Source organism: Chrysemys picta, chromosome 1 (genome assembly GCF_011386835.1).
Source record: "Chrysemys picta bellii isolate R12L10 chromosome 1, ASM1138683v2, whole genome shotgun sequence".
NCBI classification, from domain to species: domain Eukaryota; kingdom Metazoa; phylum Chordata; order Testudines; family Emydidae; genus Chrysemys; species Chrysemys picta.
The window spans coordinates 62,995,031-63,022,595 of NC_088791.1; the positions used below are offsets into that span (position 1 = coordinate 62,995,031).

A 27,565-nucleotide genomic window follows, 5' to 3' on the forward strand; every position below is an offset into this window, starting at 1 on the left:
GACTCCTGTACTCCAGCTTGGTGCGAGGTGCAGGTGGAGTCGACGGGGGAGCAGCAGCAGTCGACTCACCGTGGTGAAGACACCACAGTAAGTCAATTTAAGTATGTCAACTTCAGCTACGTTATTCACATAGCTGAAGTTGCATAACTTAGATTGATCCCCCAGTGTAGACCAGGGCTAAGTATAAGACAAGAGACAATAGATAGATACAGATAGCGAGGAGAGCACAAAAGCAGTAAAAACAACTCTTTGGCATTGAAGACATAGCTTATGATAGGGATTGTCTTTTGGGTGCTGTCTCTCTGGGAGACACTGCTACTTTTTGTATACATAGGAAAGTTGCACCACTTTAATTTAGGCTATGGCTACACTGGCGCTTTACAGCACTGCAACTTTCTTGCTCAGGGGTGTGAAAAAACACCCCCCTGAGCGCAGCAAGTTACAGTGCTGTAAAGCGCCAGTGTAAACAGTGCCTCAGTGCTGGGAGCCGCGCTCCCGGTGCTGTAAACTAATCCCCTCGTGGAGGTGGAGTACCTGCAGCTCTCCCAGCGCTGGTGTGCGACCACACTCGCACTTCAAAGCGCTGCTGCGGGAGCGCTCCCACGGCAGCGCTTTGAAGTTTTGAGTGTAGCCACGGCCTTAAATTGAGTGTTAAACTAGTTTAGTTAAACTGGTGCAAACCCCTCTGTGGGCAGTCTGATTTTAGTTTGATCACCCTATTTTGGTTTAATTTCAACTTGTTCCCAGGCAACTTAAACTAAACTGAAAAAGCCGCTTTCAGATTGTGTTTTAATTGCAAAAAAGTAGTGGCTTTACACAGACGTGGTGAATTACAGATTCCTATCTCAATGTAAAATCCTAGTGGACACAAGGCACTGTAGTTTATACCTCAGTGTAGTTAGATGAGGTCACCCTATATCCCCCAACTGGGGTTTAGCCAGGGGTGAAAGTAACTAAAAGACTTACTGGTACGCAGGGCCAGGGTCCTGAGTAGGGGGCAAGGCCTCAACTAGAAGGGGGCGGGGCCTGAACCAGAAGAGGCAGGGCTTTTAAATCCCCAGGCCCTTTAAATCACTACTGGAGCCCCATGGTAGTAGTAGCTGCGGCGGTGGCCGGGAGCCCCGGGGCTCGGGCGGCCGGGAGCCACGGGGCTCGGGCAGCGATTTAAAGGACCTGGGGCTCCGGTTATTGCCAGGAGCCCCAGGCTCTTTAGATCACTGCCCGAGCCCTGGGGCTCCCAGCCGCTGCCGCTACCCCGGGGCTCCGTCAGCTGGGAACCCCGGGCCCTTTAAATCGTCGCCAGAGCCCTGGGGCTCCTGGCCACTGCAGGGCCTCCCGGGGGAGGGGGGGCAAGTGGGGCAATTTGCCCCAGGCCCCACAGGGGCCCCCACAAGAATGTAGTATTCTATGGTATTGCAACTTTTTTTTATGGAAGGGGCCCTCAAAATTGCTTTGCCCCAGGCCCCCTGAATCCTCTTGGCAGCCCTGGACCACTGCTGCTACCTCGGGGCTCTGGCATCAGGGCTCTGGCAGTGATTTAAAGGACCTAGGGCTCTGGCCGCTGCTGGGAGCCCCGGGCCCTTTAAATTGCCGCCGGAGCCTTGGGGCTCCCGGCCACCGCCACTATCCCAGGTCTCTGGCAGCGGGCCTCTGGCGGCAATTTAAAGGGCCCGGGGCTCTAGGCCCTTTTAAATTGCTGGCCTAGGGAAGCTGCCCCCTGCTGGTACGGTCGCCTATATACTGGCTCTTGCCGGTACACCGTACCGTACCGGCTTATTTTCATCTCTGGGCTTAGTCCTACTAGCTACATCAAGGTCAGAACTACTTGTGCCTTCTCTCCATTCAATTTTATATTGAGTTAGTGATCCCAATATCAAAACACACCATTTTTGCAGCGAACACATAGCCTTAAACTGAAATAAGAGCAGCCACGCTGGAGTTTGCACTGGTTTAACTAAATCAGTTTAAATTCACCCATTCAGTTAAACCAGGGCAACTTTTACATGTAGACAGCCCCCATGATTATTATATTGCCTTACATTTGATGCCATCAAAGAATGAATCAAAAACAGCAATATATTGACAAGGCAACACATGCAGGATTAGGATTACTGCAAGGCCCAGGGTTACAGTTAGGCAAATATTCAAAAAAACATGAGACAGACAAATCAAGACCATAGGCTCTTCCATAGGCTGTCGCTTAATAAATTGATGATCTTACCTCTCCATCTCCTGTTGTCTTATCCTCTTGCACCGCTTTTATACCAGTGTAACTCCTTTGACTAGCAGTGGAATTAGACTGGGGGCCAGAGCCCAAAGTCCTGCAGCCACATCCCAGGGCCCAAGCCTGAAGCCCTGTGGGCTGGGGATGGAGCATACAGCCGAAGCCCAGGCCAGAGAAGGTGGTGGGGGCCAGGAGTGATGGGGAGGAAGGGTGGTGACCTGGGGCCCTGTGGCTGGGGGGACAGAGCCTGCCACTGTGCAGCCAAAGCCCAGGGTGGCAACGGGCACTAGGGCCAATTGGAAGAGGGGGGTGTGAGCTCGGGGCCAACACCCGCCACCACACGGCTGGGGGCCCGAGCCCGAAGCCCTGTGGCTGGATCCCAGGGCCCGAGCCTGAAGCCCTGTGGCCGGATCCCGGGGTCCAAGCCCACAGCCCTGTGGCCAAATCCTGGGTCCCAAAGCCCTGCAGCCAGGGGATGGAGCACATGGCTGAAGCCCAGTGCCAGAAGAGGTAGCAGGGATCAGGGACTATGAGGGGGGGGAGAGAAGAGATGAGTCCGTGGCCGGAGAAGGCAGCGGGGGCCAGGGATAATCTGAATACAATATATATTTAATGTAAAATACCATCTGTGCTTTTCTGTGGCATAATTTTTTTTGCTAACTCAAAGTTGTTAATTTGCCTGTAAAATGCAACTGTAGAGCTAACAGCGCCTACATCATATGTAAACACTTCTTATGGAAACAATATAGGTTTGTGAAATTCTGTAAGTGGGAGGTGGTGCCTTGTAATTTGAGGGGAAAAAAACTGTTGCAGGACTTGCTGCAGTGAAGAGTTTAAGCAGAAATGATTCTATAAAACTTGGCTGTATATATTTGTGCAAATTATATAATATTATACATGCACACACAACCAGGGGTAGCCATACTTTTGCCTGAGGAAAGGGAACACTGCAACTTGCTAAGAGATGCAGTTATGATAATTTGCATTATGTGGATTAGATTGCAGTTTTATTATTATTTCTTGTCTTTAATAGTGCAAACAAGGACAGCAGTGGTTGGGGCAGCACTGGAGACATTTTTTTGTTGGGATGTGTTCAGACAAGTGGGTTTTGGTTGCCTGGAGAAAGAATTGTGGTGAAAGCTGGAAGGCTGATTTTACTGTTATATGATTGAATGTCTTTTTATATGTGTCAGACGCCCAATTGTTTGGCGATAGGCAACAAAATAAATGTCTCAGTATGATAAATAATTAAGTGTCTCACTGATGTGAAGGTAAATAACGAGACTCAAAACATACACCCCCAGGCAGAGAGCCAGTACTACCCAAAAAATGAATGGGTGCTGGCTGGGGAATTTGTGTGTGCAGGGCAACAGGCAGTTGTGCTAATTCAGTGCATCCTTGCAGTCGCCTGCACCAGCTCAGCTCCTATGGAATTCCAGCTGTGACTTCACGCTGCTTTCCCCTTGCAGAAAGCTCCATGTGAGGCTGGTGATGGTTTAAATGGGTGAGAATTCAAAATGTAATGAGTGAGAGAGTAAATGCCTCATTGGACACAATTTCTAGAACTCTTCATTGCAAGAGTGAGGGCTTTGCTATACAGAGAAATTGACCAGAACAGCTATTTTGGAAGAGCTTCCCGGAGGGACACACTGTTCCAAAATAAAAGATTTTTTAAAATTCTAGAATAATTACTCTACTTTGGAAGTGCACCAATTACTCTGGAATAAAAGTGACTTTTATTCTGGAATAGTGTGTGTCCATCTGGGGAGAATATTCCAGAGCTACTCTGGAATAGCTATGTCAGACAATTCCCTGTGAAGACAAGCCCTGAAGTATTAAAAAGGTAGCAAGTAGAACTGGTCAAAAGAATTATCAAGATTTTTAGTGAAAATTTCATCTTTTTTTAAATTTAAATTGAATGTACTTGAAATTTTATTCATTTATTTTTTACCAGCTCTACTGTCAGTGTTCGTCTATTGACTTATCCTATTTGCAGCTGTTGGAACCTGCAGGGAGAGATAGTCACTGCTGACTATTGACTCAGTGCAGCAGGGGCCAGAACCAAAGTCCTTTGAGGTCAATGGGATTCTTCTGTGGGCTTTGGATCAAGCCCTAGGTGTGGCCCGGGAACGCCACTCTGGTTATAAGAAAGGTGAGGAATGGCTTTTTTTTAATCTTAGCCTAGCAAAGCTATGGAAAAACAAATAACCACATAAGGATATAAACGCATGTATTTGTGTAATAAAAATGTGTATTAATTAGTACAATTTCTGTACAATTCTATTATTTAGGTAGTATCAATGCCCTAGCTATTAATGACACATCTATTGGAAGCTGTACTGTCACTAGAGATGTGTCTTTTAAAAGCAATGGCAATGATGTCATGTTGTTTGAACTTTTTGGGTGTAGCCACTGAGTTTACCCAATGTAAATAAGTTGCAGACTCTCCCTGGAGAAAACATACAACCAGATTCTGAGCTCATTAGGAACAAGCTCATCACTTCATGGGCTTGAGGGTCATAATTACCTTATATGGTGTAATGTTTTGGTCTTGATTTTCATTCAGTCTCTTGTATACCTCCATTGCTTGATGTAGGTTCAACTCAAGTAGGGACTTTTCATCTCTTAATTCTTGTGACTATGATCTTCCACTGCCCTACAAGTTCCTTGCAGCATTTGGGGCTACAGAAGCTGTCATAAGACAAAAGGCTGCTACTTTCAAAAGCAGTGTGACAGCAATGCTAAGGAATATCTTCCTGCAAGCATCACTGCTCTGAATTTTTTGTTTTTTAATGCCAGCCAGAATTTAAAAACTGATATGATGATTCACAGATGCCATTACTTGGCTTCTCTAGTTTTCATTTATCATGTGGATGTTATATCCATTCCATCAAACAAAATCCAGCACCCTCACCTAACCTTCTTCATGATCTACATATTCATACTATGGCTGTGATATCTTTAATCAGATCTTTCATCCCAGAAGTGTGTTCTGGGTTTGGATGACTTTTCACAGTGGACCTTTTATTTATTAAGCCACGTTATCTACATTTTGTTTGATATGCTGACCAGAAAATGAATTCAGGAATAGTCGGCCAGAACAAAAGAGGGAAATTGCGCTGTGGGAAGCTTGTACTCAATGTGATACATCCACCAAGTAAATTAAATTAATTGGCTTGCAATCTCCCTCTTACTAAAGGTATTTCCCATAGGTATCACTACAAACATTTCAAATATAACTCCCCAGTTATTCCTCAACTGGCCCATCATGGAAAAGACCAACTGGGCAGACTTTATCTTCATATTGTGTGTGTGTATGGTGGGGTGCAGCTACCTCCACAGCACTATCCTGTTCTGACATGGACAGGCCCTCCATAGTGCCAGGAGTTAGTAGAGGGTTGGCGCAAGGTGGGGTCATGAAGGGAGGAGATATCGGAATGGGGATGCACATTGCTCTGCCCTTAAGACTTATGGAGAATCTGGAGGAAAATGTGTGCATTCTAAGTCTGTGTCAGGTTCTCTGTGAACCTTCTCTGCTCTGTAAATCTCTCTTAAGCGTGAGTTCTGGGGCAGCTGCTGGCTTGGGAGTCCCTGAAGCCATGCTGCTTGACAGCCAGAGAGTGCCCCAGGAAGAGTGCAGAAGTACTGGGCCTTTGTATGTCTCCCTCCCGTGGATACTTCAGGAGGCTGCACGACAGGAGGCAAAAACAGCCTAACCCTCCCTTCCGTTTGTTGGCAGAACTTTAATGAGAGGACCCCACAAACCCTTCCAGAACATCACTAGTAGCCCTATAAGCCAGTGAAGCACTGCAGGAGGAAAGACCTGTGATGTCTGACCCTGTAGAGAAGCATTACACTTGTTTTAAGCTATATTGCTGGCAGAAGTGCTGAAGTGAGTATGGTAAGCAGAAGTACTTGCTACACCTTTGAAAAGGTGTAGCCTGTGCTCCCCTTAGTATTGACCTGCTTTTGCCTGCCAGCACGCTGGATGTGTGTGGAGTCATGGCCTTGCCCCTTCTAAGGCTTTGTCTTCACTGATACAAAGGTGTTTTTAACATTGAGATAATTAATGCACAATAGGTATTTGACTGAAAAATCTGAAATGGTGATAAGGCACTTGTAGTTTTTACTGTGAGATAGATAGGTGATGTCAGCTATATACCTCCAACCCAGGGCTGACCCTGCCTAGTTTACGTCATGATAAAAACATAGTGGAGACAAGCCACTTTAGATAGGTGCTAAAAAGGTGTGGACATGGCAGCATGGGTAGTGGGTAATGTAAACCCATCACTTGCAGTCAAATGATTGATTACTTCTGAGTTGGGGTTGGGAGGAGAGGACCCTTGTGTTACCCCTATTTCACCTCCCAGAATGTGGGTTTCAGCACCACTCCTCCACAAAGTATTCTCATCAACTCTTTCTACTTGCCACCCTGATCATCATCTTTCTTTATAGGATTCCTCTGCCTACAAATATAACTAATCAGAAAGATCATATGATTATTAAGAAGCAATTTGTTGGAAGTGGAATGATGTAGGGATTAGAGCATGATACTAAGAGTTGGGAGACCAGGCTTGTAGGCCTAGTTCTACCACTGATTTACTGTGTGGCCTTCAGGAAGTCACTTAGGCCACAATTTTCTGAAGCACCCATTAATTTTGAGTGGCTCCAGTTTTTGGGTGCCCAACCTGAGACAACTTGGGTCTGATTCCCCTTCCCCCTCCCTGAGTCCTGCTTCAACATGTCTCAGGTTAAGCACACAAAATTAGCAGACATTTAAAAAATGGTGGCATTTACCTCTGTTTGTTTCCTATATAGAAAGTGGGGATACCAATACTTACTATCTACCTACCTCACAGTAATATTGTGAAGATTATTCTTTATAAAGAATTTGGTACAATTTTCATAGTATGTTTAATACTATAGATGTACAATACTATAAAATGGTTAGTAGTATTATATTCTGAAATTTATTTCTTAATCTCTATACCATAAGTATGCTTTTACTGTATTGGAAATCTAGATATGCTTAAGATTCACTCAAGAACTGATGTAGAATGATTTATCTTGGAAGAGGCTTTGATTGTATTTGTTAAAGAAACATTTATTTTGGGGGAGGGAATTCTTGAACCTAAGGTATTACAAATTAGGGCAATTTCCAAGGAGTATCAATTCTGGGGCCAGTCTTTGACTATGTCCTTTGTGAGTGGTGATATTGCAATAGCTAATTATGTCTGAGGTTAGGATCAGCAGAAGTAATTCTCTAGAAGACACAAAAGTGAATTAGAAGCACCTGAAACTCATGCTTCAAACTGAGCATACAGGTACGCTAGACTTTGCACAGGTCACTAAGTGAGGTCGAAACCCTGACTCCATTAAAAAGAACAGGAGTACTTGTGGCACCTTAGAGACTAACAAATTTATTAGAGCATAAGTTTTCGTGGACTACAGCCCACTTCTTCGGCTCCATTGATGCCTATGGCAAAACTCCCATTGATGTCAGTGGGTTCAGCATTTCACCTGGAGACAGTCGGCATTTATTAATTATAATTTGACTTTTAATGCTCCTCTGTCAATAACTTCATTGCCTCTTTAAACTGTGCTTGCCTGCTGCAGATTAGCATATTTTAGTCCCAGAGCACTCATGGGCTGAGGGGAAGGAACCTGTTCCCTCCCTCCTCAGCCAGAAGGCTGCTTGGTTGACCCAAGACCTCTTATGTCAGGAATGTAAGCCTGCACCTCACCCTTCCCAAACCTTTGTAACTTTAAGAATAACTGACATCTACCCATTACACAATGTGCAACAGCAGCATTTCACAAAGAGGTCCATTAGGCTATGTTATAGCAAAAGCTGCAAAAGTAATATTTCCTGGTCATTCTACACTCTTCCGTGCACTTTCATTTCTTTTAAGGCACCTGTGTTTTTTGGCTACAATAAGGAAAGGGAAAAAAAAAAAAAGCTAAATTTTGCCAACTCCCTTCTAGTTTTGGCAGTTTCACTCTAGTTACTTCCAGGAATTATCTCCCAGTCGCAGATAGGCTGTCAGTGCCAGATTTCGGAAAACCCTCCTTCTTTCTTGTTTTGATTAGGAAATGGATTCTTTTCAAAAGCATTCCCCTCCCCCACTCTCCCACATTTTCACCATGGTCATTCGGTGATGGCTGCTTCCAAAATGCAAAGTGTGCTGAAAATAAATTTGATAAGTGCCCTGCAGAATCTGCTGCCAAGGATGCTATAGACAGTTCAATATTTGCTCCACTCCCATCTGTCTGTTTCACTTTGGCAGAGGCTGATACCTGGTGGCTCAGGCATTTGCAGACTCTTGTCAGTGTTACACTGACAAGAGGATGTGGCTCTTAGAATGTTACACATGAAGAATTAAACCAAAGAATACACAGCCATTGGCTCCTGAAGCTATTTTAAAGGGACCCTGTAAAGATGTTTTTTAGGCAGATGATGTTGTAAATACACCACACCCCCAACAAGAAGATGAAGTGAATAAATTTCCCAAGAAGGATGGAAAAGTACCTGCCACATGGATTGTATATGCTGTCGGTCCTGGAGGGGAGGAGCTAGCAGCTTGGCATCTTGAGAAAGCAGGCTGTCAAGGCTGCTTCCCCACTCTGAACTTTAGGGTACAAATGTGGGGGCCTGCATGAAGACTTCTAAGCTTAACTACCAGCTTAGATCTGGTCCGCTGCCACCACTCCCAAAGTGCTAATTCCCTTCCCTGGGTAGCCTTGAGAGTCTCTTCACCAATTCCCTGGTGAATACAGATCCAACCCCCTTGGATCTAAAAACAAGGAAAAATCAATCAGGTTCTTAAAAAGAAGGCTTTTAATTAAAGAAAAAGGTAAAAATCATCTCTGTAAAATCAGTATGGAAAATAACTTTACAGGGTAATCAAACTTAAATAGTCCAGAGGAATCCCCTCTAGCCTTAGGTTCAAAGTTACAGCAAACAGAGATAAACACTCTAGCAAAAAGGTACATTTACAAGTTGAGAAAACAAAGATAAAAACTAACACGCCTTGCTTGGCTGTTTACTTACAAGTTGGAAATATGAGAGACTTGTTCAGAAAGATTTGGATGTCTGGTCCCTCTCAGTCCCAAGAGCGAACAACCACCAAAACAAAGAGCACAAACAAAAGCCTTCCCCCCACCAAGATTTGAAAGTATCTTGTCCCCATATTGGTCCTTTGGGTCAGGTGTCAGCCAGGTTACCTGAGCTTCTTAACCCTTTACAGGTAAAAGGATTTTGGAGTCTCTGGCCAGGAGGGATTTTATAGTACTGTACACAGGAGGCTGTTACCCTTCCCTTTATAGTTATGACACAGGCCTATGAAGGGATTAGCTAATGCTGGCTCAAGACCATCTTTAGTGACAGGACCACTGAAGAAAACAGGCCTGAGAATGAGCTGGAGACGTTTCTGGTCACCTTCAAAAGGGTATTCGGTGACTTCAACAGCTGGGGCCATACCTAAGTAAGGAAACTCCCTCCACCTACTGGGCCCTGGATGCAGTTCATCAGGACTACATGCAAGTGAAGGCAGCTCTTCTAAACCATGTTGTAGCCAGAGGCTGCCCTAAAAACAGGTTCTCGGGCAAGAGAGAAGGCCACATCAGGGACTTGTCCATACTGAATACACACAGAGGGACGCTTTGTGATGAGGACGGAAGTAAGGCCTGGTCCACACTAACCCCCCACTTCGAACTAAGATACGCAACTTCAGCTACGTGAATAAGGTAGCTGAAGTCGAAGTACCTTAGTTCGAACTTACCGCGGGTCCAGACGCGGCAGGCAGGCTCCCCTGTCGACTCTGCATACTCCTCTCGCGGAGCAGGAGTACCGGTGTCGACGGCGAGCACTTCCAGGATCGATTTATCGTGTCTAGACAAGATGCGATAAATCGATCCCAGAAGATCGATTGCTTACCGCCGGACCCGGAGGTAAGTATAGACGTACCCTAAGACTCCATGTAAGACCTACAGCCCTACTAAAGCTGCAACAAGGTCTAAATATTTTCATTAAAAATTGTGCAGGGTTTTGCTAAGAAGTTCAGTTTTCATGTAAAAACTGAGCTTTCAAAGGGTGACAAATTTTTTAAAGAACTCTTAAGTCCGAACACAAACAAGATGGCTTTGTGCAAATAGCTGATTTGCAAATGCAGTATTCTTTTTTCTTTAGCTACTTCACAGCGGTATTGCAAGGCCAAATTAATGTTTTATGAAATACTTTGAAGGTCTCAAATGGACATGCACATTATAATCATTTATTGATTGCTTCATAGTCCTGGACATACAACTGCCCCTTTAACATTCCAGGATAGTTGGAACTTAAGTCCAACAACAAGAGAAGAAAAAAACTTTTAAGTCAAAATCATGGGGGTGGAGGTGAGTGGGTTTTGTTTTGTTTTTTGAGGACTGACTCATGATTTTTGAATGCTTGGGATTGGTAATACTACTATCATTAACACATAATGGTAGCCAGCAGGGTAGGGCTCACATTCAGCTGGTACATGGTACTGGTACCTCTCTTAAGTTGCTGTCTTGTTTGCTGGAATCTCACTTACTTTTTTAAAATTAAGCCTTTAGCTCTATGGTTGCAAAGAAGACTTCAAAACTGTGAACCAAGAGTGATGGATGCAGAGATATCAGCAGAAATCCTGGTTTTATACTGGCAAGGAGAATGCCAGGAACTGGAGAAGAAAGTATGTTAAACAAACAGTGTGAAAATGCAGTAGCAAGATTTACCACTGCAAACCTTGCTACTGCAGTGGTACAAGTAGTAAAGAAAATGTCTTTGGCATCTTTGCTCATTAAATTTCATTTTCTGCTATGGCGATGTTTGTCAACCCGAGCACTGTTTTCACAGTGACAAGGTGGGTGAGGTCATCTCTCTTATTGGACCAACTTATGTTGGTGAAAGAGACAAGCTTTCAAACTTCACAGAGCTCTTCTTCAAAGTAACTAACAAAGCCATTAAAAGTGGTTGAAAAAGCTCTTTTCCAGAAGAGGTGTAAACAAGCTAAAATCACTTACTCAAGCAGTTATTAGCACTCTAAATTTTGACCTTGAGCTATGTCAATTCACTGTGATTCAAACCATCTGCACTCTAGAACAATTAAAAACCTTCAGACCTCCTATGAGTTTCCTTCCTCTGATTATAACTTATGTGGTGTAGTAAAACACAGAGGTAAACAGCTAGTTAGTGCAGACTTTTGTGCCTATTTAATTTTATAGTGCAATTCACATACAACAATTCCCCTTTTAATGGCAGTTAGCTTTCATCTGGAAAACATAACATTTCAGTATAAAGCAAATGCTACAGTTTATATGGCTTCGAAACAATTTGAGTTAGAAGTGCCTGCTCTCACTCATTCACAGACTTCCAAAAAAATTGTCCTTTGGGGTATACTATTTTCCACACTTGATCTTAGCTGAACGGTTAATTTTTAAAAAAAGTTTGAGGAGAAAATCTGTCCACCATTTTGGATATGCAGTGCTGAAATATAAACGGTGTCCACTGTATGTTTAAAAGAGAAAAAGTCCCTCCCTCCCCCTTGACACAGAACTCAAAAAACATTTAAATTCTGAAATGCACGAATGTAAATAGTTCTTCTTTTGGAGTTTGTCCATGATCACATTTGGATAAAGATTCTTACAAGCAATTTGAAAATTCCCTTCTAAGCATGCTTAGTTTGCAACTAAGGTTTTTATTCTTTTTAGCAGAGCCTAAGCCTCCTTTGGGATATCCAATGCTCATGCTCACTTCCTCACCAACTGCTTCCAGGCTGCTGCTGAAATTGTTTTGGTGAGATGTCTACACACATCTCAAGCTCCAAAACAATCAAACAAAACCACTGCTTGGACATCCAGAACTAGAAACTACTGTGGTGTGAAAACATTGAGACCTCTCCACAGAGCTTCCTATAATCTGCAAATTCTGAGCTTTTACTTTAAAATACTGTTTCTCTTAATTGCCAATGTACTTGCATATATGGTGCTGTTCTGTTACCCCAGCCGTTACCCCAGCCTTAAAGAAAACTATCTCCACCTAAGTTCCCTGTAAGCTGTGCCGCCATGCAGCAGCCTATTTAGCGCCACTCAGAGAACCCGCCTGGGGACCTGTCGTGGCCTAGGGAGGGGCGCCGCTCCCCTGGCCCCAAATTAGCCCAACCCTGAACCTGCTGCGGCTGGGGTGCCCGGACTTGCTGCGGCCGGGGCACCCCTCCCCCAGCCCGAAGCCAGTCCTGGCCTGGACCTGGAAGGCTGGGGGATGGGCACCTATCCTGTGGTCCCTGTCCCGGAGCTGCCGTGGCAGGGAGAGGCGCCTCTCCCCTCAAGCCCAGGTGCTGCTGCGGGCAGAGAGAGCTGAGGAGGAGTCCTCTCTCCCTGCAGTAGCCCCGGAGCACCCTTCTGCACCCCAAACCCCTCATCCCCGGCCCCACCCCAGAGCCCGCATCCCCAGCCGGAGCCCTCACCCCCTGCACCCAACCTTCAGCCCAGCCCTGAGCCCCTCATCCCCAGCCCCACCACTGAGCCTGCACCTCCAGCTGGACCCCTCACACCCTTGCATCCCAACTGTCTGCCCCAGCCCTGAGTCCCCCCGCACACACTCCAAACCCCTCGGCCCCACCCTCACCACATGAATTTTGTTATGTGCACCAAGATGAAGGTAATGCATCACACATCACCTCCATCTTGGTGCACATAACAAAATTCATTCCGCACATCGGTGGGAAAAATTAGAGTCTCCAGCCAACTATAACCAGAGTAAAGTTATGCATTCTCTGTTCTCCAACCCATTCCCATCAATGAGGTGTGACCTTCAAAGCATAATACAGATATGGATCATTTAAATATTAACATTAATAAGACCATGCTTTCCTCTTCTGTTTTAAAACACAAGGAAATTATATGTGAAACAAACACAATTTTAAGTTTTTTTTTTTCCAATTTAAAATTATAGGCAGGCGGGAATGCAATACAAGGCACCTAACTCGGACATGTTGCAAATTCTGTAAATCTAACAGTGTAGAGCTAATAATTAAACTATTAGTTATTCCTTTTAAAAAGCATATGTGAAAACAGTTGTTTAGGTTGCAAAGACATGCAGTAAAAATTAGGAAATGCCAGATTTACAGATGCCAGTGCAACCTTAAATTGACCCCTTGGCTGTACCTATAGACTGAATGAGGCAGGGGCCCTGTGGAAAACAGAATGTGATCATGTAATTAAAAACTGATATTGGCGAGGGCTCCTGACCTATGTAATTTGTGAGAATGTTGGATTTTTCTTGTTCTCTGTTCTTGCTGCAGTGCCTATTGCTAGGGCTGAGTGATGGAAAGTAGAGGAGAATCAGAGCTGTACAAAAGCAGGAAGCCTCCTTTCATCAGTGCCTGAGCAATGTAATGCCTTTAGCTCTGCTGGACAACTCATTAATGTAAAGACATTTCCCTCCTTTATTCCCTGCTCTTTTCTGCTGTCTAGGGATGAGTCTAGGCTAAGAAAATTAGAGTTCATAATTCCCCACCAATGGAGCTTTGCCAGTGAATACTGTAGACAAGACTCAAGAGTAAGTCTTACAGCAAGGGAACTCTTACAGCAATCTCAGACATTCCTGTCAGCTTTTTAAAAAGATGAACGTCATTTGTAGTGTATGAGTAGGTCAAAACTTGCAATTTGGGAATCCCCCTGCCATCAGTTCCAAGCCAGGAAATTGATCTTAAATCCATTAAAATGTGAGTTCAAGACACTGTATGTATCACTCTTTAATTTATTTTAATAATATATTTCCATTTTCTTTCTTTGCTTTTTCCTATCTCCATGTTTCCTTCTATATCTTGATACATCTTTTGTCAGTACTTTCTCTTTCTTCCTAAAACTTTCTCTTTAACATTTTACCTATCTGATTTGGTTTTTCTTTGGCCTAATACTTCCTTTGTGTGTTTTGTTCACTGTATTTACCCCATTTCAACCCTCCTTAGTCCACTCCACTTCTACCCTCATCCTCTTTGGATAGAGGCAGTAGCACTCTCACCATCCAAATGTGGTAGGATGAGAACACTTTTGTATGGTGAGCAGGAGATGGAATAAATTTGTAGATGTTGGCTTCCAAATATGGCGTGAGTTGGTGAACCCTGTGTGACAATGCGGTTCTGGCGGAACCCAACTGAGAGTGCCAACTCAGGACAAATTGCTAAAATAGGGCAGTTACAGCCCAAGGCCGGGGTTTTTCCACCTCTAAGGCAAACCAAACCAGCCAGACTAAGACTTCGGTCTCACCCCACTGGCTAACCGCAAGTCTCACAAGCAATCTCCTTAGACACTCCAGTTTCCCAGTATTACCACCAGTGCCACACGTTATGGGGACAAATGGTTATAAAACCAATACCCCAGTAAAAGAAAAAGGTTCTCCTGATCCCAAAGGACCAAGCCCCAGACCCAGGTCAATATACAAATCAGATCTTACCCACAAATCACGCTACTGCCAATCCTTTAGAATCTAAAATCTAAAGGTTTATTCATAAAAGGAAAAAGATAGAGATGAGAGTTAGAATTGGTTAAATGGAGTCAATTACATACAGTAATGGCAAAGTTCTTGGTTCAGGCTTGCAGCAGCGATGGAATAAACTGCAGGTTCAAATCAAGTCTCTGGAATACATCCCCAGCTGGGATGGGTCATTCAGTCCTTTGTTCAGAGCTTCAGTTTGTAGCAAAGTCCCTCCAGAGGTAAGAAGCAGGATTGAAGACAAGATGGAGATGAGGCATCAGCCTTATATAGTCTTTTCCAGGTGTAAGAATACCTCTTTGTTCTTACTGTGGAAAATTACCGCAAAATGGAGTCTGGAGTCACATGGGCCAGTCCCTGCATACTTTGCTGAGTTACAAGGCGTATCTGCCTTCTCTCAATGGGTCCATTGTATAGCTGATGGTCCTTAATGGGCCATCAAGCAGGCTAGGCAGTGCTAATCTCAGCTTGTCTGGGATGTCACCCAGAAGCATAGCATAAATTTGCCATACAGACAGTATAGAGCCAATATTCATAACTTCGACCATAAAACTGATACACACATACAGACAGCATAATCACAACCAGTAAACCATAACCTTGTCCTAGACACCCCATTTGACCCCCTTTATACAAGATTTGGGTGCCACTACAGGACCTTGGTTGCAACAATGATCTATACGGTCCCAGTTTATGTCAATAACGTCACACCCTGGCTAAAGCAAAACTAGAATTATGGTAAAATTTTCAAAGGTACCTAAGTCTCATTGAAAGTCCAGAAAATTTTGCCCTTATAGCTGTGCTGTAGAAGTACAGAAAATTATCATTAATTTGTTTTAGCAACTGCTAAACTTAATTTTGTAAATGAACAAACAGACAATGCATCATAAGGAATGCCCTACTCCACCTAGGTACAGGAGGTATTCTCAGTAGAGGATTATCAGGAGGACCTCCACAGGATGACTTTCAACACAACATCACAGAGATACAGAGTTGTTGATGACCAATGTCAGGATAGTGACAACATCATTTCCTTCTGAGGATGCAATTCTATTTTATGAATTGGTTGATAGGATGACCTCAAACTTTTTTTTTAAGATGGTGGTTGAGGGTGAGTGGAAAAGGCTAGACAATGGCTTTCAACAACTGGCTTTTAAAAGTTAGGTCCAATCAAAAGTTATACACCCTTCTCGTGTCACTGTGTTGATCAACAGTTTCCAATACTGGTTATTAAAATAATACTCTAAGTTCCAAGCTGCAGTGTGGATGATCCCTAAAAAGTTTCCACTGCACCTCTAAGCAAGTTTGTAATTAAATAGAAAAAATGACACATCTCAAGGGTAACAAGAGGATCTCTTTTTCTTTGCCTTAGAAATCACACTGCTGACTTGATTGCGTGACTGGAAGGCCCCACCTCTCATTTATTTCCTGGTTTCAAGACAGATGCTGGGAATCAAATTGCAGTTATAGTATATTAGGACTGGCATTTTCCTGGTATTCATAAGCATGTAAGCTTCCACAGTTGTGGTGTCTATACTTAAAACAGAAGGTCTGGTTCATTTTTATTGCTCCAAATACTCTTGCCTACTGTTAACAATTAGGAAAAGTGTAAAAAGCAGAAGAAGTTTTGTTTCTGTTTTAAGTACACATTATTATAGAATACATTTCCTTAAAGTTGTATTTTCACATAGAGCCTCTACCATTGTTATAGTTTAATCATTATGGAAATTCCTGTGTTTTACTGAAAGTGTGAATCTTGATAAAAGAAGGGAAAATATAGATGGTGTTTCAGTGGTATCAGCACTGAACAAAGACTATTGGATGACAACTGATCAGAGGGGCTCAGCAGCATTCAACAACTTTGTGAAAGGAAAGTTTTACTAACTATTGTTATTTATTATTCATTATTATTATTTCAACCATGATATCTGGGTACACAAGATATAGCAAACACTATTTAAAGTTACAAGACAGAGATCCAAACATTAAATCCGTCTCTATTACCAATTAATACTATCTGGGATTTCTTAGCATACCTCACAAGAAAAGACAATAAGATACTTTGTTATACAGAATTTAGAGGAAATGAATATTTGGCTTTTTTAAGTTTTGAAGAAAAATCAGGATACCCAGCAGCCTTGTAACAGTTTATCAGTGCTCTGTTACCAATTGAATGACTATCAGGTTGATAGAATCTGAACCTGAATCTTTTTCATTTGGCAGGAAGGATTAACTCTCTGTTCAAAGCTTTTCCTATTTTATTAGTAACCCTCTAATTTACAATTCTTCTCAGTATTTCAGAATGCTGATTGCAGACTAGCTGTAATACTATTTACAATGAAATTAGCTTTCAGAATTATATCCTACCGAAATTATTAGCATCCTTATAAAACAATATTTTAGAAATGTGTATGTTGTAATAACATACAGTAGTTACCAGTATCAATCACAGATATTGTATTTATAATCAACATTGCAGGAAACTAATACATTCATCTTTCCTCAGTCACTTTTTTAATGCAATCAATGACATTCCTCAGAGCGCTCTCTAATTTTGGGGATGAATTTACTTTGATTGCCTCTGATTTTTGCAGCTCATCAATTCCTTCTCTTTTCTTAGCTCAGTGATATCTTGCTGAACATGTGCTTATAAAATACAGTTGGATTTTCCTTCATTAATCTGTGTATTTTTAGCTTTCTAAATGTCAGGAGCAGAATTTTTGGGGAGGTGTTTTATGGTGGAGGGTTTGCTTTTGCTTTTGGGAGTCCTTTCAGTGCCCTATGGTTCTCTCCCTTGTCACCTGCCTTACACCTTTTAGGAGGCATTAACCTGATCCTTCAAAGGCTTAAGGACATGCGTAACTTTATGCACAGGAGACGGAGTAGTCCCTATGGGACAGGCTCTGTCCCCCACTGTGCCCCCATATGTCACTTGGGCAGAGAATGGAGCAAGCACTAGAAAGAACTGAGAAAGGATTCCTCTGAGACAGGCATGGTATAGAGCCACCAGAAGTGGTCCAATGCTACACCCCCTCACAGGCCCTGGCATAGATATTGTGCAGGAGAGTTGGGGAGGGAGAGGGCCTATAGGACATTGCAATATGGAGATTATGGGCTGTGACATAGCTCTTGGGAGATTGCCAGGGACTGTTTTGGACCTTTGAGCAGCCCAGAATCTAAGGATGCAGCACAGGATCAGACCTATTATCTTCAATGTCAAAGTCATGTACATGCTTAAAACTCTGCTCTCCTTCCGATTGTTCTGTTGTTTAGCTAGAGGCTCAGTTATTCTTAAACGACGTAGGACCTTCTAAGCCTCACCCCATCTTTTACTTCCTTGCTTCCCAGGGCCCAGTACCTTTCCCATACTCCAACCTTGTGAGCAAGAGAAAAGACTGGGACTGGTTTATGGAGCTGGGTCTTCTGCCCGGTGGTGCAGAGCACTATTACTAGGCCACCCCAACTGGCCAGTGAGTGTCTGGTAAATTTCCTTTTTGATGAGATTACACACTCTTAAATCATCTGACACAGAAAGCAAGAGCAAACACAACACAGTTATTGCTGGAACTGATATAAACTCCACAGAGTTTTTTTTATCAGTGAATAAACTACTACTTTAATGCAAGCAAACAAAAAATGTTTACATAATGAAGTCACTAGACTCTGAAGAACAGTCCACCTTTATTAAATTAGATATCTGACTTCATGAAATGATGTTTGACAATTCAGAGTCCTTGCCAGGTTAGTCAAAATGTTCATGTTTGTTTTCCTGTTATAAGCTTTACTGTGCAGTTCTTATGAAGCTGAACCTGGTGTTGCATTTCAATAAAGTGAACTTCCAAATCCTTGATGCAAGTATAAGGCTGCAGGTTAGCTCTACCTATAATGGAAAATATTCATCTTGTTCTTTGTGTAAGATACAGCTGTATTATACAAAGTTCATATTTTCCTGCACTTGCTTTATATTAATGATTATTCATGAGAACATTGTTCCAGAACACTGTATGCCTGTTACTATTTCTGGTCGCAGATGTATTATTTGGTTCACAAACTTTTTAACTTATTTTGACCTTAGAAGGGCAGTAGTTTAAAAACCTCTTTTAAAATTAGATTTCTATAGACACTATGCTTTTATAAAATGATGTTGTTCTCTAGTCCTCTTATGTGGGTATTTGTAGTATTATTTGGATTCAATTCTGTTTAATTTTTTAAAATGTGTTCTCCATTATCTATTATCCTCTTGCCAGTTGCTCAAATGATCACAACAATGGATTGCCAGACTTATTTCTCAGCAGATTTAGTTTTTCTTTCTTTCTGTGACTGATTGACAGCCAATGCATTCTAGAATATGACCCAATCATTATATTATGATTTGCTATTGTTGTTCAAGAGAAAATATATGGTTAGTAAAGACAGTTCATTAAGCAAACAGAAACCAGCAGGAATTCTGGTTGATTACATGGGCTGTGACGCTTGTTCCATCTGACTTTGGGAACCACTTGAACATCTAGCACTTCTGCCATAGAAAAATATGCTATGTTTGAACTGAGCTTTTCCTAGATAGATATTCACCCCCTTTGCCTCCTTTCTCTTCCACGTATTGCAGCATTTATACAGCTCTATACATCTGTTTCACAAACACTAACTAACTTTATGCTGCATAATGCTTGTAAGTGTTGTTTAAATCTTTGCCATGTTCCTTGACTTCTCACGTCATTATGTTCAGATAACACTTCATTAATTCTGCACAAAAACAAACCTGCCTTCAGCAGAGTTATCAGTAAGTATATCTTCCAACTGTGGATCGTTGTTTTCAGTATGCACTATTACTTTTTTTGGTTAACTAATTGGTAAAGCTTGTCAGGGCGGAGTAAGAAAAAATCTGTGCCTGGTAGTCTGTGCAGGACCCAATCCAATGCCCAATAAGCAAATGAAAAGCATACCTGGAGGAAGATTTAGGTAAAATGAAATCCATTTGGAAGGGGGCAGAAAGACTTGGAGGAAAAGTGCACTTGAGGTGGGTGGAAGAGGAAGATCAAAGTGTTGGTGCAAGTGTAACTCACAGTTCAGTGTGCCTTCAAAACCTTTTTTTTAAAAAGATCAAATATAGGATATAGTTGGGGGAAAATCTGGGATCTCTTGTTTCTTTTGCAGAGTGTTCTGGAGAACAGTCCCACCTAAATGTCTCTGCTTGCGTGGAAATGGAGAGCTTCAAGAAATGGATGAGGCCATTTGCAAAGACAGTGGAGAATGATGGAAATGGAAAATTTAAAAAAAATCTAGTAACCATCAGCCTACTTCTCTGCACTGATCTCTTTTCACTCTTGCCCCAACTGAGCCATTCAAATAACTGCCCCCCTTTGGGCCTCCTACTCCTGCCTCCACACCTTTGCCAATGCTGTAGTTGAAATTCCCAGCTTGATTGCCATTCCTTCATCCGCTCCTTCTTCAGGTCTCTCCTTAAATATCACTCCTCCCAAAGGCCTGTATCTCCTAATCATCCCTTCAAGGAGAGAACTTTTAAAAACAACTAAACAAAAGTTGTAGACCCAGCAACACAGTTACTAATTCTTATGCCTAATTGCTTTGTTGGTTGTGGGTTCCCTTATCTCTATTGTTTAGGTGCATCTTGCTTTAGGACTATCCTGGACTAGAATACTCTAGGGCTAGTCAGTAATGGGGAAGGAAGCAACCAATGTGTGTGGATGGACAGTTTGTTGGTACAAGGACCCCAAAACGCCAAGTGAATTGATATTTATATTGTGCCAATAGCATGCCAGACACTTTAAAGACATGTGTGAAGACAGACACCCTACCCCCTATCTGAGAGTTGGTGTATGCACAGACTTGCCCCAGTTTTAATTCACACCTTTTGTTACCACAGTGCCAGTCTGGGGGTGGACATTCTTCTTGGGGAATAACAGTGTTTGATTTTGCTTAAATTGGAAAATTGCTTTAAACTAAATTGAAGTAAAACTGACAAGCTACATAAGAATGGCCATACTGGGTCAGACCAATGGCCCATCTAGCCCAGTATGCTGTCTTTAGACAGTGGCCAATGCCAGATGCTTCAAAGGGAATAAACAGAACAGGGCAATTATGGAGTGGTCCATCCCATCATCCAGTCCCCCAGCATCTGGCAGTCACAGGCTTTGGATTTGCAGTTTTGTTGTAACCCTGTTGGTTAGAGAGACAGAAACATAAGCCACTTTTATTTCCCAAGAAGAGTATGTGTACACCCAGACTTCGCCTGAAATAACAAGTGGTGGGAGTTAAAATGGTTTTTGTTGCTTGGATGCTAGTTTGAGAGCAGAGCAGAGAAGGGCGGGCCTGGTCTCTTGTCTTCGCTCTTCCTGCTGAAGTGCCTGGCTGGCAGCTTATTGGCACAACGTAAGTAATCAACGCACTGAAGTTGGAGGGTTTTGAGCTATCAAACTGGCTCTCCCACTGCGCTGTCTTCTTCCTTCCCCGTTACCGATCCCACTCTCACCCCAGGCGTCCATAACAGAGGCTTGCGCGAGCGCTGGATGTGGAGTTAGTTGCATAGAAACGAACTGCCCAGCGCTGGCTCTGCAGGAGACGGTGCCTCCGCCCAGCTCACCTGCTGTTCGGGGACTAAAGTCCATCCCAGCCCAAGGTGAGCAGGGAGAGGCGCCGGGGGCTTCCGGGCTGTTTGCATTGCACCACCCGCCCCCTCCTGCGAGGTGGGGGCGCTGCCGGCCGTCAGGCCAGTCCCTGCTGCCGGGGGAGGAGGCAGGGGCGAGGGCGGCGCTGTAGCAGGAGCTCCCCTTTGGGCTGCGCTGCCCCGTGTGAACTTGTGCTGCAGGGAGGCTGGGCAGGCGGGAGCCAGCTGCTGCAGCCGCATCAGCTGTTGCTCCCGCGTCCCGGAAGCCTTGGGAGGGAGAGCAGCGGGCCCCCATGCGGCGGCAGGGAAGGGGGTCTCCGCCTGCGGGCCCCTACAGCAGCGGCGGCCGCTGACGCTGCCCTGGACTAGCAGCATGAGCAGCGGCTACAGCAGCCTGGAGGAGGAGGAGTCCGAGGAGTTCTTCACCGCCCGCACCTCCTTCTTCGGGAGGCCCCCGGCCAAAGCCAGGCCCGAGCTGCAAGTGAGTGCAACGTCCCCGGGCCGGGGCAGCCCCGGCCTCTCCCCCCGGCGCGCGGGCAGCATGTGCTGCCGGGCTGGCCCGAGTCGGGACCAGATCCTCGGGCTGTGCCCTGGCTCCCCCCGCTCCAGGCGGCCTCCCCCCGCCGCAGCCGCTCGCCAGGCACTGATCCCCCCGGCTGTCTGATTTCAGGCCTCCACGTGTCCCGGGCCCGGCTGTGAGGCAGCAGCAGAAGTTGCCGATGTTTTTTCCACCCCAGCGAAGCACCTTCGCCCTTTGGGGACAGGGAATATTTGCCCTCGGTCCTTACTGCCCGCCCACCCCCGATTTAGAAAATGCTCTTTAGGGGAGCTGTGGCATAAGCTCCTCCGTGTAAGGCTGGGATAGCGCATGCACAGCCTGATCCGGATCGCCCCGGTTAGGGCCGGGGTCCGGGTCCGACTCCGCTGCTCGGTCCTGCTGTCTTAGTAACACTTGCATGGATGCAGTGGAACAGCCACTAAACCTGAATAGGCGTTAACCCAGCTCCAGGATTCCCTGGTAGCCGACAAGAGTGGGTGACATATTCCAGGCACCGAAATCAGGAGCATCTGTCTCCTTATTCTGCCTTAGATGGTAATGAGGCATCCTCCTCTCTCGAGGTAACACTGATACCTCCTCTGCACCCTTCCAAACCCAACCCCTTCCCTCCCAGTAAACCCTCTACCCCTCTGGATTAAGGTGGATATACAATATTGAAATAAAGGTTTTCAAATATTCTGTTACAGATAAGCCATAATCAGTAATTTAAAACAGCATGCACATTCCGTTTAGTGACTTGGGATCTCAACAGTTAATTTATTAAATGTGTGGCAGTTCTTTTTTTAATCCTATCTGTTAGACTAAGGTGTGACTTGACAACTTGTTTTCTTTAGTGTTAGCACTGGAGGCATGTTCTATAAATGGCAGTATGGCAGATTTTCCTTCTATATATTGGATTGAAATGAAATAAAAATAGATTTTGTTTACTGACTTCAGTGCTTTAGATGTCCCAAAGTGCATTACAGACACTTCAGATACTGATGCTGGGATAGCAACGTGGCATCATTAAGTACTCAGCAATAATTCACACAGTCTGGATATGAAATAATCCTTACTGAGAAAGGGAAGGTTGTCCAGATCCTTACTCCATTTGGGGAAATGTCTTGACATTTTTAATATACAATACGTGTAGAGAAAAGACACCAGTTTTACTAGTGTGGCAGCCCCTAATAGTGCTCAACAGGTATAATACTGGATATGTTGTTAAAACTGGGACTTGAGCTTTCTGGTCTGGCTTAGAAGCAAGAGTGCTACTGAGAGTGAGCACACTGACACTAGATTGATAATTTAATTTAACAAATATTTTAATTGGGAGTTTAAATTTTTTTTGATACTTTTGTGTTTTGCTTTTTGTGGCAGGCAACCAGATACCAGGCTAATGGGCAATCTTATAAAAACTTAGATAATAAACTCAAAATTCTTCAGTGTGAAAGCAAAGTTATGGAGCCTAGATGTTGAGATAAAAATCACGTTTTCCTAGTAGTGAGTAATCACACTCTCAGCTTTCCGTTTCCCGCTTTCCTTTTAGTTGTAGTGTGGCTCTGTACTTTTGTTTTGAACCCGGCAAGCATGAGTTGAATTGAGGTAAGGACCATTTCTGCCTTTTGATGAGGAGCGAGGATATGAGAAATGTAAAGTGTCTTGTTCAGTAATACAAGATTTTTTTTAAACTCTGCTAAATGGTCAGTACTCGGGTGTTATCAAATAGATATTTCATTAACTAGATGTACCCTAGTCTTATGAGTTCAAAATACTGAAAGTTTGGAGGTTTGAAAATGAAGCAGCAGCAACTCACCTCTACCAGTACCAGGATTCAATTAAAAAATGTCAAGTAGATGCAGTGTCCCATCAAAGATGCAAAATAGGGGTCAAACATTCTATAGTAAACTTTGTTCCTCTTTTTTTGATTGTCTTTAATCAGAGGATTCAGCCCTCCCTCATTAGTCTTTCTGCTTCCAAAAGCCTGAGTTGACTTTTCTAGAGATGGTTGTTCTTGTCTTTGGAAACTGATGAGCCATTGTTTCTTTGTGGATCTTTTCTTAGTGGTAGTTCTGCTTCCATCCATTTTTTAAAAAAATGTTCCCTTTTAAGCCTGGTCTACACTACAGAGTTAGATTGACGTAAGGCAGCTTACATCGACCTAACTCTGTAGGTGTCTACGCTAAAATGTAGCTCCCACCAATGTAATTCACCCATTACAGCAACTTAATAACTCTAGCTCCATGAGAGGCATAGCCCTTAGGTCGATGTAGTTAAGTCGATGCAGTGTGAATGTAGATACTGCATTGCTTATATCAACTGTTGCAGCTTTTCCAAAGCCCTCCCACAATGCCCCACGCTGACAGTTCAATCAGTGGAGGCACTCCTGGTGTGGACATGCACCCTCAACATGAGGAGCAGAGTGTGGACATGCAAAAGTGATTTAATTACTACGGTGGCTGTACATCGATGTAACTTAGATCAACTTAATTTTGTAGTATAGACTTGCCTTTAGTTTTTATTCCTTTTCACTTTCTTACTACTCCTTCTTGCCACTGTTCATCTTCCTCTCCTATGTTGTTAGCCGTTCTAGGCCCTGTGCCTGCAAGCTATGCCCCTTCAAAACTTTGCTCATATGAGTCTTCCTGTTGAAGACTATTCACGTGAGTAAGGCTAGACAGTGTTTGCCCTTGTGTCTAACATTAAAAGCTCTTACCAGCAATAAGTAGCACTTCTAGTGTCTAATCCGGTAATGATGCTTGATAGTGCAACAACACGTTGTCACAGCGTACAAACAGTGAGACTTTGATATTGGGCAGCCTGAAATAGAATTCAGCTCTATCAGTGACTCTGCAGTCCCAGAAATACTCAGCTAAATATTTCTAGTCACAAAGCTTATGCTTATTATGAGTTGCATTGGTGCTCCTTTTTTTTAACCGAACATAGATTTCAATGGTCATGTGACTACTGAAAGATTCTTTTCCCTGGAAGGGAAGCTGTCATAATAAGACTCTTTGTGTATATATGAGGATGTTACTTTGGTTTGGGTTTGAGGCTTAGTCAAAAATGCATGGTAAATCCCCTGATAGCTAGAGGGCAGTTGCTGTTCCTGTGTCTCTTTTCAAATGCACACACTGTAATTTTGCAGTGTCCCCCCGCCCGTGTAAGACTAACCAGTGGTACTCATATTTAAATATAACCAATTTAAGTACTCCATCTTAACTTTGTTTTACACCTCCACACCTCTCCATACACACCCACCCAAAAGAAAGAGTGAAAACTTTTAGCTTGCAGCTTTGCATGCAGAGAGAGACGTTGTACTGGCTTGCAGGCTTCTTTTGTCTAACTGTCTAAAGAAATCAGCACTTGCGTTGGATCTTTAGGTCATGTTTAAGTTGCTAAGGGGGCAGGGAGAAAGGAATTGGAAGCAAAGATCAGTTAATCTGTATAATTAGTGGACTATTGAGTTTTCGTCCTGGAGTTAATTGTCTGCCCACCATAACAACAGGAATTAAGTTGCATAACAAGAGAAATTAAATGAAACCACTTCTGGGTTAGAAATTTAAAAATCTCATAATGGTCTCTCTTTATATCCTTATAAAGTATAATGTCTTCAGTGGAGTTTTTTAAAACCAAGGTAACAGGTTGTGATGTCTCTCCTTTTTTTTCCTTTTCCCACCTTAAAAAAAATCTAAGTAGAAGTATTGAAATTAAAATAATGTGAGATGAAACACTATTTGTTGCATCACATTGCTGTCGCTGAGTTTGAGCACTCTCTCTTCAGGGCAGGGATCTTGTCTTCATAGCTGTCTGTCAAGTGCCTATCATGCTGTTGGTACTCTGTAAATAAGAAGCATGTTCCCTTTCATGTAGTACAGATTGCAATTAATGGTCCTACCTATATGACATGATGCAGTTAAAAGGGCACTCTTGGAGGTGGTAGATCCCAACTTGAATGCCATGTCCATATCATTATTCACCTGTATGGCTTTTTTCCTTCCCAAAACAAAAGCTTTAATGCTTTTCTTTTAGACTAAATAACTTTTCCAAATTCCATCAGCCTATCACTTGTAAAACTGCATGCTGGAAGAACACAAAGTTTTGATATAAAGTAAAATGAAATCACTACTAAGCTTCCAAGGGGATGTTATGCAAACAACACAGTAGCTTTAACAAGATTTCTAAGTAAATTAAAGTATTTAATGGTCAAACTAATTATATACATTTTTCAAATTACATCAGTCATCTTATCAAAAGGGAAATTAAGCTGGGAAGAAAATATGTTTTCATGGTTACGGTAGGGTGCTCAAAATGCAGCTTGCTTTGTGCCACATTGTGGCCCATGGAAGGGGATATTACTTTTTTCTGTGTTTTCTCATATCTTCTGTGGTATCAGTAATACAGAGACAGGAGGAACTGTGGAGAGACTAGACTACATAAATATCCAGGAGGGCCTGGACTACTGTAGCTCCTTGTATCACTGTTATGTTTTCTAGATGAAATGGGAAGAACTGTAGAAAGTTGGGTCCGGAGATTGAGACTATTAGTATGTGAAGTTATTCCGGTGTGTAAGTCTCTGCAATATCAGGTCTTATCGCTTTATATGATCTAGTTTGTGTGGCTCTTCCATTCCCTGTGCAATGTTTCTAAAAATTTTGAAAGTTGAGCTCTTTCTTCAGGAAAACACAATCATGTCTGCCAACCTGTCATGTTGTTAGCGGCCTACAGATCTTCATTTATACATCTTCTAATCTATGCCTTCTCCTTCCCCAGCTAGTCCTTTGCATTCCCCCCTTTTGGGCAATGCCAATGTAGATCTTCATTATACTTCCTTGCTTTTCTTACAGGCTTTGATAGCTGGTGAAATAGTTAACCGTGTCGGCTGGAATCTAATTTAGCACTCTATTGAAATGCCTGGGACAGTGCATATCTCCGAGCTATTGTTTAAGGCTTTCTCTATACTCCTATAGACAGCCATATTTGGTTACAACTTGCTTGACATTGTGAAGGTTTTCCCATTGCACTTTTCATCCACTTCATAGGTCCTTGTGAAGTGTGTACGTGGGTGTTTTCCATTTCTTTGCGTCAGTCTCAGATATTCCTCTCCCACCCCCCCGCAAATCCTCATTCCCTACGTCTTGGCTTAGTCTTTCTTGTCCCACTTCTCCATTCTTTTCCTCCCTTTTCCTCTTACAGGTACAGGGCCTCCATGGCCTCTCTTGCCTTTCCCAAGAGTCAAGTTGTGGTTTTTTCCTCTGCACTGTCTACATTATGAATCTGATGCTGGCTTTATACCTTAATGTCCACAATTAGTCTGAGTTTCACACTGTTGGCCATTGTGACCCTGTCTACAGAATCCCATGGAGTTTCCTCTCAGTAACATTCACTGGAGAAAACATCTCCTCTGATTATTAGAACAAATGATTCTATTTTTAGATTTTCTTTTTACCCAGAAAGGTTAGACTTGTTTGACAAGCAGTCATGAAGTTTATTAAAAGTAAAACTAAAAATATCCAGTAATGTGGCTTATTCTCTTTATAATTCCTTTGGCAGTCAGGGGATATTATGCTATAAACATTCTTTCTTACAGCTAAAAAAATTGAAAGTCAAGAGAGACCTTTTACCCTATAGTGATGAACATAGTATAAAACCCTAGATAAAAAT

General features: G+C 43.1%; 1 protein-coding gene across 4 annotated transcripts in view; it reads left to right on the forward strand.

The window, feature by feature from the left end:
• Positions 1–27,565, forward strand: part of RASSF3 (Ras association domain family member 3) — a 158,964-nt gene that overhangs the window by 59,156 nt on the left and 72,243 nt on the right. Inside the window, exon 1 of one of the 4 annotated variants that reach the window (XM_065558260.1) lies at positions 17,836–21,375. The exons of 2 other annotated variants lie outside the window; for them this stretch is intronic. Coding sequence is in view for 1 of the 2 variants with exons in the window: in XM_005303193.5 (XP_005303250.1) it covers positions 21,737–21,844 (108 nt within the window). In the remaining variant the exon portion in view is untranslated. Of the gene's footprint in view, positions 1–17,835; positions 21,376–21,428; positions 21,845–27,565 lie in introns of those variants that run through there. One more of the 4 variants, XM_005303193.5, reaches the window with a different exon arrangement.